General features: G+C 39.6%; 1 protein-coding gene across 2 annotated transcripts in view; it reads right to left on the bottom strand.

The window, feature by feature from the left end:
• NKAIN3 (Na+/K+ transporting ATPase interacting 3) overlaps window positions 1-15,738 on the bottom strand; it is a 526,059-nt gene that overhangs the window by 254,006 nt on the left and 256,315 nt on the right. For both annotated transcript variants that reach the window (XM_018058468.1, XM_018058469.1), the window contains exon 2: window positions 2,313-2,450. In XM_018058468.1, the coding sequence (XP_017913957.1) occupies window positions 2,313-2,450 (138 nt within the window). The remainder of the gene's footprint in view (window positions 1-2,312; window positions 2,451-15,738) is intronic.

The raw sequence follows: 15,738 nt of genomic DNA on the forward strand, positions 1-15,738 counted from the left end.
ACATAGTAGGGATATTTCCCTGTGTACAGAGTGCACGTGTGTTCAGTCGTGTCTGACTCTTTGTGACCGTTTGGACTGTATATAGCCTGCCAGGCACCTCTGTCCATGGGATCTGAGGCAACAATACTGGAGTGGATTGCCATTTCTTCCTCCTGGGTATTTTTCTGACCCACGGATCGAACCCACGTCTCCTGTGTCTCCTGCATTGGCAGGCAGATTCTTTACCAGCTGAGTCATCTGGGAAGCCCCATATTTCGCTGTATAATAATTCAAATGAAAGGAAGTTGCAGTTCTTTGGATGTGGACCTTTGTATAAAAGTCCAAAGGACTAACTTATGGATGTAGCATACTTACTTGTTTTTTTTTTTTCCTTCCTCTTTTTTTTTTTTTTAAATTTTTAAAGGAAGTTTTGGGTTACTTTTAATTCCAGTGTTAATCTGTATTCAAAAAATATCAAGTTAGGTAACATTTCTGCCTTTAAAGTAATATAAAACTTCTTGATTAAGTTATTATCCATGAAATAATAAAGATTTAAATAATTCTAGGGCAGAATCCGGAGAAGGCAATGGCACCCCACTCCAGTACTCTTGCCTGGAAAATCCCATGGAACGAGGAGCCTGGTAGGCTGCAGTCCATGGGTCACAAACAGTCAGACGTGACTTAGCAGCAGCAGCAAGGCAGAATCTCGGGGCTTCCCAGCTGGCACTAATGGTAAAGAAAACACTTGCCAATCCAGGAGATGCAAGAGATGCGTGTGTGATCCCCGGGTCAGGAAGATCCCCTGGAGGAGGAAATGGTAATCCACTCCAGTATTCTTGCCTGGAGAATTCCACGGACAGAGGAGCCTGGTGGGCTACAGTCCACGGGGTCACGAAGAGTCAGGCACAACTGAGCGACTGAGCACACACAGACTCCAGTAAGAGTTTAATATTATGCATACTAAAGTCTTCCATGCTGCAAGTCCAACTCTGTGAAACATCTTTCTAATAGATCATACAGTGGGGTTGCAGAGGTTCTCTTTCAGGAAGAAGAATAAAGCAGGCATTGTTTAGCCCTTGCAGTCAGCCAAGGGACAGAAATGCTCTCCTGTACCCAGGTGGCAAGTTTGAGCACAGGGTCTGCTGTGAGCTGGCTATCTTCACCTCTGTGTGATGCAATGAAAGATACTCCCAAAGCGAGTTTTGAGACTCAGAAAGTTGATGCATTTATAGAAAAAATTATAACTTTTTTCTTTTTGATAGGAGTGATTGAATTAAACCAAAACAAGAAGATGGCATGCTGCTAAGTCTTTTGGTTTTCTTCTAGTGACGCAATCACTCGCATTGCAAGAAAATATTCACTAATTCTACTGAACACCATATATTTTTTCAGGTTCAGTGAGCATTTTAGAGTGTGTTACTCCTCATTACAATTCCTTACATTTGCTTGGTATTTCTCACAACCTTTTTATACGTACATGTAGCCTAAAATATTCCCCTCTAGAAAAGAGAACTAATTACTGAAAATAACTTCCAGTCAAATGTGGAGCACAGATTAAATTCTTTATTAAATTTTTCTACAATAGAGGGTGTGCTGACCATGTATGTGATAGTTTGGAACATGTGTTTGTTTCAAATTTATCATCACAAAGTTGAGAAATGTTTAGCAATATATAGTACACTGTAAATTAGGGAAAAAGTATGAAAAAAAGGTGGCTCAGATGGTAAAGAATCTGCCTGCAATGCAGGAAACCGGGGTTCGATCCTTGGGTTGGGAAGATCCCCTGGAAACGGGAATGGCTACCACTCCAGTATTCTGGCCTGGAGAATTCGATGGACTCTGTAGTCCATGGGGTTGCAAAGAGTCAGACATGACTGAACGACTTTCACTTCACTTCATGAAATAAACGCACATGCATTCATTACATCAGTTAAAACTAATCAGCTTTTTAATCAGTAAATAGTTATGGCTAGGCAAGTTTGCTTTTTAGTGTTAGTGACACACGTGATTGAAATGATAGTTAATGCACATTTACATATCATCTAACATCAAGACCACAGGTCATCCTCTACTGAAACTCACCTTAAATTTCCTTGTGAATCTTGATCTCAGTTACACTATGCATCTCACACTCATAGTCACGTTGTTTGCCTTCGTTGTAAACATTCACTGAGCCTTCTTCCCCACAGATAATCATCTCTCCACAGAATTCAGTAATGAAGGCCAGTACAGCCAAGCCATATTATATCAGAAAGAACAACTGAAATAATTTTCTTCTTCTCCTAACAGTTTTGCAGTGTTATATGAAAACACAAGTTAAAAATAAGACTTACCACCACAATATATCGAGGTCTGTACTGAATGGTTCCAAACAAACCCAATATGACGACAATTATATGCAGAAAATTGCCAAGAATGGGCGCCCACTGGAAGCCAAGGAAGTCAAAGATCTGCCTCTCTAATGCTGAGAGCTGCAACAAAGCAAAGAGAGTCCATGAGTATTTAACCTGTGCACCATCAGACCACATCAACGTTGGCTTCACAGTTGGAGAAGGCAGCAAAGTCAATTTCAACTGCACTTATGGACACTGTTATCACTAAGATTGTGACACCCATTTCATGTACCACTTTATGCAACATCTCAGAAAATATACAAAAATTACTTTGAATATCAGGACTTCAACTAGAAATAGATTTTAAGCCTTTTTGGAGCACTAGAGATATATTCCTGAAATCCTTTTCTAGAGTAGTGAATCTTTTATGATATCATATTTTCTAATATTAACCTATCACTATTTTTGGTAAAATGACTGGCTTAGCTATAACATACTTAGAACAGTAACTCTAGGCTTCAATGCCAGTACTATTAATATTTAGGAAAACAAACAAACAAAAATAACAAAAACTACCCCCAATTCTACCTTCCTATGTAAAATATGAATTATCAAATCTTTGTTTTTTCTTTCCTTTCTTTAGATTGTCATTGATTATAATGACTAGCCACGTTTTCAAAATGAAGCTTATTTATTTACTTTTGACTTATTTACATTAATGATGATAACTACTTTTTCAAAATGAGCTTACTTATTTATATACTTTAGCTCCCAATCTAACACTGGAGTTTCATAGCTCCTTTGAATGACATTTTATTGAGACAATATATTTACATGAAAATTCATCTTCAGTTAGGTATGTGTGTGTTTGTTCCTCAGTCGTGTCTAACTCTTTGCGACCCCATGAACTGTAGCCCAGCAGGCTTCTCTGTCCATGGAATTCTCCAAGCAAGAATACTGGAGTGGATTGCCATTCCCTTCTTCAGAGGAACTTCCCAATCTAAGGATAGAACCCTGGTCTCCTGCATTGCCGGCAGATTCTTTACCGTTTGAGCTACTGCTGCTGCTGCTGCTGCTGCTAAGTTGCTTCAGTCGTGTCTGACTCAGTGCAACCCCATAGATGGCAGCCCACCAGGCTCCTCTGTCCCTGGGATTCTCCAGGCAAGAATACTGGAGTGGGTTGCCATTTCCTTCTCCAATGCATGCACGCATGCTAAGGCGCTTCAGTCGTGTCTGACTCTGTGCGACACTACGGACTGCAGCTCATCAGGCTCCCCTGTCCACGGGATTCTCTAGGCAAGAATACTGGAGTGGGTTGCCATTTCCTTCTCCATTTGAGCTATAGGGAAGTACTATTCAATTAGGTATAATCCTTTCTAAATACCCAGATAAAAATTATAGGGTAATGACAATTTTACACATGTCACAGTTTATTATATTTGCATTAGATACAATTACATTTTTAAGCAATTCTAAAATATACTAAAGTATACACTTATACTCTTTAGGATGAAACAGATGAATTTCACATAGTCCAGTGAATGTCAACAATGTCATTATAATGTACAAATAACATTTATTATGCTTTATATCTAGAAATTTTATAATCACACCTGCTGTGTTTGGACATGGATCTTAATACATTTGAAGCATTCTTCTACATTAACTTTGATAAAATAGTAATTCTGAGAAAATTACCCACTGATCAACCATCCTGCCGGCACTAGAAACTGCAGGTCTGAAAAGAAAATGGTACACTAGGTATTTGTTTTTAGTTATGTGGCACGTGTATGCCTGAATAACTTTAATTTCCTTGGACATAAAGAAATGTCCTCTATCCAGGAAGCTGAATTTACCTTGGTTTAGATCCACCTTCACTTTAGATGTGAAGGAGAAAGAGAAACGAGCAAATACCTCAAGACAACCGCACCAGAACCACATTCATTTCATGGTATTTCCTGATCATCAAGTGATTTGTCACCAGCCCCTGCACTTGCAAATGGGAGGATATACAGGAATGGCTAAAACTCAAAATAATCAGAGCGAGGTAAGAAGCAGCACTGTGTTTTCAACCCCCTGCTTTTCTGCTCCTGACTGTAAATAGTTCCCAAGAAACTTCCCCTAAAAATGCAGCATTCTACTTATTGGTCCATCAGTGATGTAAATATGTGGGGTTTTGTATCCAAACAGGATGGATGTGCTCAGAAAAAAAAAAACACAAAATCCTGAAGAGCAGCTGCAGGCAATTCATCGTGAAAAGCAACCCGATTTTAAAGCCATCGTGCATCACAAATACCTTTAAAGTGAACATTTCAAACAGAAAAACCCATTTTCTTTTCTGTCAGAAGACGCACGAATAGCATTCTCTTTTATGATATTAAAGAAAATACACAATGAAAGGGAAGCCAAATTAACCCCAGTCATTTGAAAATCTGCACTCTTTATGAAGACACCCTGTTTCTCTACTTATTAATACTTATTCTCTGATAACTTAAGATGGATTTACAGTGATTTTAAATCAAAGCACAAATAAAAGGTCATAAACAAAAAACAAACAAATAAGGAGGTCATATCAAGAACCAGGCGAGAGACAGCTAAAACAACTATACAAATCATGAAAAGTAGATTTGAGTATTGTGTTTGAAAAAGTCAACTAACAAAGACAAAAAGTCCTCTAAAGGTAAACAAACTACCATTGCATTCTGCATTACTTATTTTATCTAATTTCCATGTTTGACTATTAAGCCATTTAGTTTAGAGGCAAATATATTCTCTTTGGGCTTCCCTGGTGGCTCAGATGGTAAAGAATTCACCTGCAGGAGACCTCAGGTTTGATCTGTGGCTTGGGAAGATACCCTGGAAAAGGGAAAACAGCTACCCACTCCAGTACTCTTGCCTGGAGAATTCCATGGACAGAAGAGCCTGGCAGGCTACAGCCCATGGGGCCGCAGAGTCAGACACAACTGAGACTCTCACATGTCCTCTCACTGTCATCATCTTTAGAGACAGCACTTTTTGCCTTAGAGCTTGGCATTAATAATGATGACTGAGAGCCACAGAATCAAATTAAATGATATCACGGTTGCTTTGTTAACTCAAAAGCGTATGAATATATTTTAGAAACATGTCTGTCAAAATGGTCTCATCAATATTGTGCTTAAGCCGCGAGTGCAGGGTGGGGAGTGTAGATCAGGTACATCTCTTTTCAACTTCTCTATGAATGATGTTGCTTTGGGAACGTGACTTTGCCCAGTATATTCACAACATGGACTTCCCTGACAGCTCAGTTGGTAAAGAATCCACCTGCAATGCAGGAGACCCTGGGTTCGATTCCTGGGTCAGGAAGATTTGCTGGAGAAGTATAGGCTACCCACAACATGGACGTCAGGAAGCACTAAGAAATCAAGGTCTTGTTTATTTGTAATGAGAGCCTATGGTTAAATAGTTACCTCTGCACCACGGAACGTGGCACTTAGAAACGAGTGGTTCTGACTCAGGAGAAGAGCGGAAGGAAGTTATTATCAAACGTGTGATGCAGCATTGAAAGCATCTGGCCCGCTGACAGCAGAGGATGGAGAGACGCCACAGCAAAGAAGAGAATGCATGAGACCCTGGGAGAACCTGAGTTTTAAACCAAGATAGAGAATTAAAGAAACTAGAAAGGGAACAAACAATCCAGAGGAAAGCAAAACTATCTGGTCCCTAGTTTAAAAAGAGAACAGGAAGCAGTGGTGTAAAGAGCTTTTCTAGGGGACAGGTCCAGTGGGTAAGACTCTGGAAGTTCCAAGAATGTGATGGACTAGAATATGGATCTCTTCCTAACCAGTTAAAAGAATTAAGGCAGACAGAATGTGAATAAGATGGAAGGAAGGAAGGAATGGAAGGAGACCAAATAAGTGATGCAAAGGAAGTATGGTCCAAAAGTACCAAGAAAAGTAAAACGGGGCATGGTTTTGAATGTAAAGATGAAGAAATCATTGAAACCTTCTCCTTAGATGGCAACACCGGAACAAAGGAGAGATATGTAACCCTACGTCATACGTGGGATGGTGTGAGAATTATCTCATACTCATTATAATAAAAATGTAACTCGGCTTGTAACTTTCAGAATCCAATTGTAGAAAGCTCAGAGGCCTTCATTATGATTACGAAAATATAAGTTTCCTTTGACCCTATAAAGAATAACAGAACTGAGAAGGGGCTGAATATTCTCTGTAAACTCTGTGTATACGGCAAGGGGAAGGGGTATGTTTTAAAATTCTTCCTGCAGGTCAGGCATTTCCTTCTGTCAGGTTCCAAGGTGAAAATGTTTCCTGTAAATCTATGAATCATTAACTGCACCTCAAATTAACCACAAATACTCCCAATAGCACCATAAATGTCCCTATTTCCTTATTATGCCCAGACAATGTAGATAGAGACAAACAGGGGCACATGTAAAATACAGCAGTTCTTCTTCTTTCTTTCTTTTTTTTTCTTTTGAGTATATTTCCTTTACATTGCTATGTCAGTTTCTGCTGTACAGCAAAATGAATCAGCCTTACATAGACATATATCCCCTCTTTTTTGGATTTCCTTCCCAATTAGGTCACCTCGGAGTATCGAGGAGAGTTCCCTGGGCTGCACAGTAGGTTCCCATCAGTTATCTATTTTATACATAGTATCAACAGTGTATATATGGCAATCCCACTATCTCAATTTCTCCCACAGCCGCCTCCCCTCAGCTCTTGGTATTCATACATTTGTTCTCTACCTGTGTCTATTTCTGCTTTACAAATATGATCATCTACACTGTTTTTCTAGATTCCACGTACATGTGTTAATATATGATACTTGCTTTTTTCTGTCTGACTTCAGTTCAGTTCAGTTCAGTTGCTCAGTCATGTCCGACTCTTTGCGACCCCATGAATCGCAGCACGCCAGGCCTCTCTGTCCATCACCAACTCCCGGAGTTCACTCAGACTCATGTCCATCAAGTCAGTGATGCCATCCAGCCATCTCATCCTCTGTCATCCCCTTTTCCTGATGCCCCCAATCCCTCCCAGCATCAATCTTTTCCAATGAGTCAACTCTTCGCATGAGGTGGCCAAAGTACTGGAGTTTCAGCTTTAGCATCATTCCTTCCAAAGAAATCCCAGGGCTGATCTCCTTCAGAATGGACTGGTTGGATCTCCTTACAGTCCAAGGAACTCTCAAGAGTCTTCTCCAACACTACAGTTCAAAGGCCTCAATTCTTCGGCACTCAGCCTTCTTCACAGTCCAACTCTCATATCCATACATGACTACTGGAAAAACTATAGCCTTGACTAGATGGACCTTTGTTGGCAAAGTAATGTCTCTGCTTTTGAATATGCTATCTAGGTTGGTCATAACTTTCCTTCCAAGGAGTAAGCGTCTTTTAATTTCATGGCTGCAGTCACCATCTGCAGTGATTTTGGAGCCCCCCAAAATAAAGTCTGACACTGTTTCCACTGTTTCCCCATCTATTTCCCATGAAGTGATGGGACTGGATGCCATGATCTTCATTTTCTGAATGTTGAGCTTTAAGCCAACTTTTTCACTCTCCTCTTTCACTTTCATCAAGAGGCTTTTTAGTTCCTCTTCACTTTCGGCCATAAGGGTGGTGTTATCTGCATATCTGAGGTTATTGATATTTCTCCCAGCAATCTTGATTCCAGCTTGTGTTTCTTCCAGTCCAGCGTTTCTCATGATGTACTCTGCATATTTAGACACTCTAAAATACAGTAACTTTCTTATTGATCCATATATCCATATATTATGTTTAACACAGTGTTTTGCTTAATAGCTCATAATTATTATAAATTGTGGAAATTTATTTATACTTAATTAAAGAGCTATAAAAACTCTAGGTGACCAGATATTTTCCTAAGCATTTCCTAGCTGGATGTACATAATATGCTTCTATCTAAACAAAACCTAGGTAGGAATGCTCATTGTTAAGAAGTGAATACCCTTGGAGGCTGAACTTCACAGTGAGAAAGGTGAGCTTCCATTTCTCTTATATTTCTCTTACACTTTTCTCTGCTCAATAAAGTCAGACACAATACAATAGATCAAACCAGTGTTTCTCATGTTAGTCGAATTATAGGAAGGTATTTGATCAAACGATGGTATCCTAAAACACCAAAATTAAAGCTTATTGTATGACTGATACTCTCTTCTATATAACCTCTGGTCTAGGAATTGAGAAAGCTCATCTTTCATAAAAAGGGAGAATGCAAAAGCTCTAATTAACACTCCTACTAGCTAAGTTGGGGCTTCCCAGGTGGTGCAGTGGTGAAAAGACCACCTGCCAATGCAGGAGATGCAAGAGAAGCGGGTTTGATCCTCATGTTGGGAAGATCCCTTGGAAGAAGAAGTGGCAACGCACTCTAATATTCTTGCTGAGAAATCTCATGGACAGACTATAGTCCCTGGAGTTGCAAAGAGTCAAACACGACTGAGCATGTATGCATTAGCTAAATTGATACATTCCAGACCATTTCAAATAACTTTTGGTATTAGAAGAGGTTCATCTTTGTCTGGAAGGTCAGTGTAGCCCTAAGCTACACCACCATCATCCTTGCTTCCTTTGTTCTAGAATCTCATAGCTACTCAATCTCAATGGACTTTTCATGTTCAAGGTTGATGATTCAAAACTTCTATGTTCATAGACCTGGCCTAGACCAAATAACAAGTTTATGTTTTAAACCATAATCTGAGAATACTTTTTCATGGCTCTAAAAAAATATATATAGAAAGGTCAGTAGCATTTTTATCATGAGCCTACTTATAGAGACGTATCACAAGAAGTCCTAATAACCTGCAGATTTACCACTGTGTCAAAGCAGGCGCTGTTTTGGAGAGGATTCTCTTGCCTATGGATAGGTAACCAAGGCTTAGGATGTGCACAGACTGTGATGGACCTAGGAAGTTCAGATATAGCCTGTGCACGATTTGGTTTACCCAGTGAGGAAAGCAACTGTGTTAAGGGCTTCACAGTTTATGCATGATTTAGTATTATTTTTGGTAGCAGTTAGAGGGCAAGGGCTATTATTCCAGTGAAACCAGAAACCAATAATTTAGTGAAATGTATAAAGTAAAATCAAGTTGCAGTGGCCTGAATGTCTACTAATGCATTTGCAGCTAGGGGAGGCAGAACAATGAGAGCTCAGAGGAAGAGTATTTTCTTAATGTCAAGTGTCTGTTGAAATTTGTTCATTGAATTAGCTTTATTCGGGCACTGTCTCCAGAATATCTGAAAAGGCTTCTTGAATTCTGTCAATATATTTTGAATCCCTGTATCTCAAGGAAATTGAATGAGCACTTTCTACTCTTACAATTCAATCAGAAATATATAAACTACTTTGTCATGTAAGCAATTTTGGGAAATCAGAAAACAACCACGTGTTGTGTTGCAAGTCTATTTTTTGAAGAAATAAGAAACCATGGGTAACATACCAAGTTTCCCGTTTAAAAAGGAACAGATATTGCACTGCCCATGGATGGATTTATGGAGGCCAATGAGCTGAAAGATTCATGTGAAGGGCATTTATGAACCCCAAATTCAGTCAGGAAAATTCTTTAGTATATCTCATGCACTGACTCAGCATGTCAACTGTTTGAATGACGACTGTTTCACCAATTTCTCAGTGTGGCAGAGAAGCCACCTAACTGAAAAAAAGTGCTCTAAAGCCTGAAAGAACAGTAATACCATGAATGGGACAGTGTTTAATGCTTACATTTTTCTATATTCATTAATCTAATTTGATGCTAACAAAATAGGATAAATATTATTATCCTTATATGAAGAAACTTGGAACACTCTGCTGATGAGCATCAGAGAGGTCTAGTGTCTTTATGCCCTGATCGTACATCCTTTCTCCCATACTACTCTGAACTCATGCAACAAAATATACACTTTAATGAGGTTAAATTCTGAAATGAGCTCTCTCACAAGAGATAGAAATAACACAGAGGGCACAGTGGGATGTTTCATGATGTGGTGCTCCTCTGGGACCTCCCAGGTGGCGTTCGTGGTAAAGAAACTGCCTGCCAATGCTGGAGACCTAAGAGACATTAGTTTGATCCCTGGGTTGGGAAGATCCCCTGGAGGAGGGCTTGGCAACTCACTTCAGTTTCCTTGCCTGGACAGAGGAGCCTTCCTGGCAAAAATTCATGGGGTTGCAAAGAGTCAGACATGACTGAGTGACTAACACACACACAACAATAACTTAGCCTTGTCTAACTCAATGAAACTATGAGCCATGCCACTTAGGGCCACCCAAGATGGACAGATCATGATGGAGAGTTCTGACTAAACGTGGTCCACTGGAGAAGGGAATGGCAAACCACTTCAGAATTCTTGCCTTGAGAACCCCATGAACAGTATGAAAAGGTAAAAAGATTAGGGCACTGAAAGATGAACTCCCCAGGTTGGTAGGTGCCCAATATGCTACTAGAGATCAGTGGAGAAATAACTCCAGAAAGAATGAAGAGACGGAGCCAAAAAAACACAACACCCAGTTGTGGATATGACTGGTGATGGAAGTAAAGTCTGATGCTGTAAGAATAATATTGCATAGGAACCTGGAATGTGAGGTCCATGAGTTAAGGCAAATTTGAAGTGATCGAACAGGAGGTGGCAAGAGTGAATGTTGACATTTTAGGAATCAGAAAACTAAAGTGGACTGGAATGGGTGAATTTAACTCAGATGATCATTATATTGACTACTGTGGGCAAGAATCCCTTAGAAGAAATGGAGTAGCCATCATAGTCCACAAAAAGAGTTCAAAATGCAGTACTCAGATGCAATCTCAAAAATGACAGAATAATCTCTGTTCGTTTCCAAGGCAAACTATTCAATATCAGAGTAATCCAAGTCTATGCCCCAACAGTAATGCTGAAGAAGCTGAAGTTGAATGGTTCTATGAAGACCTACAAGACTTCTAGAACTAACACCCCAAACAGATGTCCTTTTCATTATAGGGGACTGGAATGCAAAAGTAGGGAGTAACGGTCAAATTTGGCCTTGGAATACAAAAGGAAGCTGGTCAAAGGCTAACAGAGTTTTGACAAGAGAATACATTGGTCATAGCAAACACCCTCTTCCAACAGCACAAGAGAAGACTACACATGGACATCACCAGATGGTCAATACCAAAATCAGACTGATTATATTTTTTGCAGCCAAATATGGAGAAGCTCTATAGAGTCAGCAAAAACAAGACCAGAAGCTGACCTTGGCTCAGATCATGGCTCATGATCACTCCTTATTGCCAAATTCAGACTTGAAGAAAGTAGGGAAAACCACTAGACCATTCAGGTATGACCTAAATCAAATCACTTACATTTATACAGTGGAAGTGACAAATAGATTCAAGGGATTAGATCTGATACACAGAGTGCCTGATGAAGTATGGACAGAGGTTCGTGACATTGTCCAGGAGATAGGAATCAAGACCATCCCCAAGAAAAAGAAACACAAAAAAGCAAAATGGCTCTCTGAGGAGGCCTAACAAATAATTGTGAAAAGAAGAGAAGAAAAAAGCAAAAGAGAAAAGGAAATATATACCCATTTAAATGCAGAGTTTCAAAGAATAGTAAGGAAAGATAAGAAAACCTTCCTCAGTGATCAACGCAAAGAAATAGAGGAAAACAACAGAATGGGAAAGACTAGCAATCTCTTCAAGAAAATCAGAGATACCAGTGGAACATTTCATGCAAAGATAGGCACAATAAAGGACAGAAATGGTATGGGCCTAACAGAAGCAGAAGATATTAAGAAGAGGTGGTAAGAATACAGAGAATTACACAAAAAGATCTTCATGACCCAGAAAATCACTATGGTGTGATCACTCACCTAGAGCCAGACATCCTGGAATGCGAAGTCAAGTGGGCCTTAGGAAGCAACACTATGAACAAAGCTAGTGGAGTTGATGGAATTCCAGCTGAGCTATTTCATATCCTAAAAATGATGCACAAATCCTAATGTGATGCAAATCCTAAAAGTGCTGCACTCAATATGCCAGCAAATTTGGAAAACTCAGCTGTGGCCACAGGACTGGAAAAGGTCAGTTTTCATTTCAAACCCAAAGAAAGGCAATGCCAAAGAATGCTCAAACTACCACACATTTGCACTCATCTTACACCCTAGTAAAGTAATGCTCAAAATTCTCCAAGCCAGGCTTCAACAGTATGTAAACCATGAACTTCCAGATGTTCTGGATTTAGAAAAGGCAGAGGAACCAGAGATCAAATTGCCAACATCTGTTGGATCATCGAAAAAGCAAGTAAGTTCCAGAAAAACATCTACTTCTGCTTTATTGACTACGCCAAAGCCTTTGACTGTGTGGATCACAACAAACTGTGGAAAATTCTCAAAGAGATTGGAATACCAGACCACCTGACCTGCCTTTTGAGAAATCTGTATGCAGGTCAGGAAGCAACAGTCAGAACTGGACATGGAACAACAGACTGGTTCCAAATAGGAAAAGGAGTGCATCGAGGCTGTATATTGTCACCCTGCTTATTTAACTTCTATGCAGAGTACATCATGAGAAATGCTGGGCTGAATGAAGCACAAGCTGGAATCAAGGTTGCCGGGAGAAATATCAATCACCTCAGATATGCAGATGACACACCCTTATAGCAGAAAGTGAAGAACTAAAGAGCCTCTTGATGAGAGTGAAAGTGGAAAGTGAAAAAGTTGGCTTAAAGCTCAACATTCAGAAAACGAAGATCATGGCATCTGGTCCCATCACTTCATGGGAAATAGATGGGGAAATAGTGGAAACAGTGTCAGACTTTATTTTCTTGGGCTCCTAAATCACTGCAGACAGTGACTGCAGCCATGAAATTAAAAGACGCTTGGTCCTTCGAAAAGACATGACCAACCCAAACAGCATATTAAAAAGCAGAAGCATTACTTTGCCAACAAAGGTCCATCTAGTGAAAGCTATGGTTTTTCCAGTATAGTCATGTATGGATATGAGAGCTGAACTATAAAGAAAGCTGAGCGCTGAAAAATTGATGCTTTTGAACTGTGATGTTGGAGAAGACTCTTGAGAGTCAATCCTAAAAGAAATCAGTCCTGAATATTCATTGATGTTGAAGCTAAAACTCCAATCTTTTGGGCACCGGATACAAAGAACTGACTCATTTGAAAAGACCCTGATTTGAGGAAAGGTTGAAGGCAGGAGGAGAAGGGGATGACAGAGGATGAGATGTTTGGATGGCCTTGCTGACTCAGTGTACATGAGTTTGAATAAACTCTGGGAGTTGGTGATGGACAGGGAGGCCTGGCATGCTGCAGTCGATGGGACTGCAAAGAGTTGGACACAACTGAGCGACTGAACTGAACTGATTGACTATTAGGGATTATATAAACAACTTCTCATATCAACCCAGTTAGCTTAACTAAATATGCAAAGTTTCAAACTGTAGGGTTTAATTTTGCAAAATGAGGCTCTTAAAATTGAGTAAACTTTAAAAATATCTCTTTGGTAGCATACAGTTTGAAAAAAAGATTCTTACATTTTACCAAAAGGTTCTTGTCCAGAGAGGCATTTTCATACTTCTTTGCTAGCCCTGCAGATACCGGTAGAGACATAAAACGAACCATGCCATGGAGAAACCAGGTGATGAGCACTCTGCTCCCTCTTTTCATATTGAGTCAGAATGGGTAAGAATTTCACAAAAATTAGGCAGGAGGGAATAATCTGTCGGTATTTGTTTGAAGATGTCCCTTGATCTCTAAAGAGGACAATTACATCATTTGATTCAGCTTCTAAGCATCCTTCCCCTGCCAGAAATTATCCTGCAGCCTAACTCCTCCAACTTTGCCAGGTTGAAGCTGACCTTAAAAAACACAGTTCCAGTTCATGAATAGCTCAAGCCAGGAAGAAGGCAACTATTTTAGCAAAAGCCCAAAGTACCAATTTGTTACAGAACAGCGACTGAAGATTAAATTTCAACCCTCCAGTGGAGCCATAAGAGACCCAAGAACACTAAAGCTGAACCCCTAGGCTGGGTGACCTATACAAGCCCACCAACAGCTGGTGGGAACGTGCCTGCTGCGGCATTTAAGACTCCCACTGAGGTCTGGCGGAAATGGCAACCCAGCATGAGAAGACAGAGAGAAGGTTATGGGTGGAAAGTTTCCCTAAGGGCCTTTTCACATTTTAATTTGTTGCGGCGACCACCTGTAAAATTCCCCTTTTTAAAGAATTCCTTTAAGGTATACATTTCATTTGGGAAGGAAATTAAATATTTCTCCTTTAGAAAATAATATGGGAAAACACTTGAATATGTCAAAGTATTTATGCTATACAGAAGCCATTCTCACCTGAAAATTAGAATGTACAACAGACCTTTAAGTGATAATCAGTTGATGGTGTTAAAGCAGGTGAACTTCAACTGTTCATTTTCCTTTTGATAGTTCTCTTTGTTTTTCTCTTGCCACTCTTAGTTGACTATGTAGCAGCTGCTGAGTGTCCCATTGCTGTTCATATCCTGGGAAAGGGGCAGCGACCCATGGACCGTGGACCGTGTCCCTAAGCACAGAACTAGTGAAAACCCTAGACAACGACTGAGGTGTTTTTGGTGTACACTTGTGTTTTGTTTTCTTCTTCACAGTTATCACTAGCCAATAGCTATGGTTTAATTGACGAAATCGTCTTCATCAGCTATGTTCAAATAACCCACAGGAAAGCAGAAAAAGAAAAATGAAAAAAATGTGAACAGAAAACACAAAATAAAATTTTAGATTTTAATCCTTAATATATCGAGAATCACATTAAATGTAAACAGTCTACATATGCAAATTAAAAGAGAGAAATGAGAAAAGTGGATTAAAAACTATGACTATCTTTATGGCATCTATAAGCAGCTCACATTAAATGCATGACATAAGCCTATGTATGGCTCACTATTTTCAGTGCAGCCTGAGGATTTTTGTCTTTTATTGTCCAATTATATTTATTGTGATTAGTGATATATTTGGTTTTGTTTATATTATTTGGATTTGTTTATATTATCCTTGCTTGGTATTTCTGTTTCTTACCATTTCTAGGATTTTACTTCTACTTTCATCGCTTCTTTTGAAATTTCAGTTTTTTTCCCATTTCATTTTATGCCCTTATTAGTTTCAAGTATATTAGTCTCAAGGCTTTATTTCTTTTATACAAATAATCAACCTAGACTTTTTAGCATTCAGTTCAGTTCAGTTCAGTCGCTCAGTCTTGCCCAACTCTTTGCGACCCCATGAATTGCAGCACGCAAGGCCTCCCTGTCCATCACCAACTCCCGGAGTTCACTCAGACTCACGTCCATTGAGTCAGTGATACCATCCAGCCATCTCATCCTCTGTCGTCCCCTTCTCCTCCTGCCACCAATCCCTCCCAACATCAGTCTTTTCCAATAAGT

The sequence above is a fragment of the Capra hircus genome, chromosome 14 (assembly GCF_001704415.2).
Source record: "Capra hircus breed San Clemente chromosome 14, ASM170441v1, whole genome shotgun sequence".
Lineage (NCBI taxonomy): Eukaryota > Metazoa > Chordata > Mammalia > Artiodactyla > Bovidae > Capra > Capra hircus.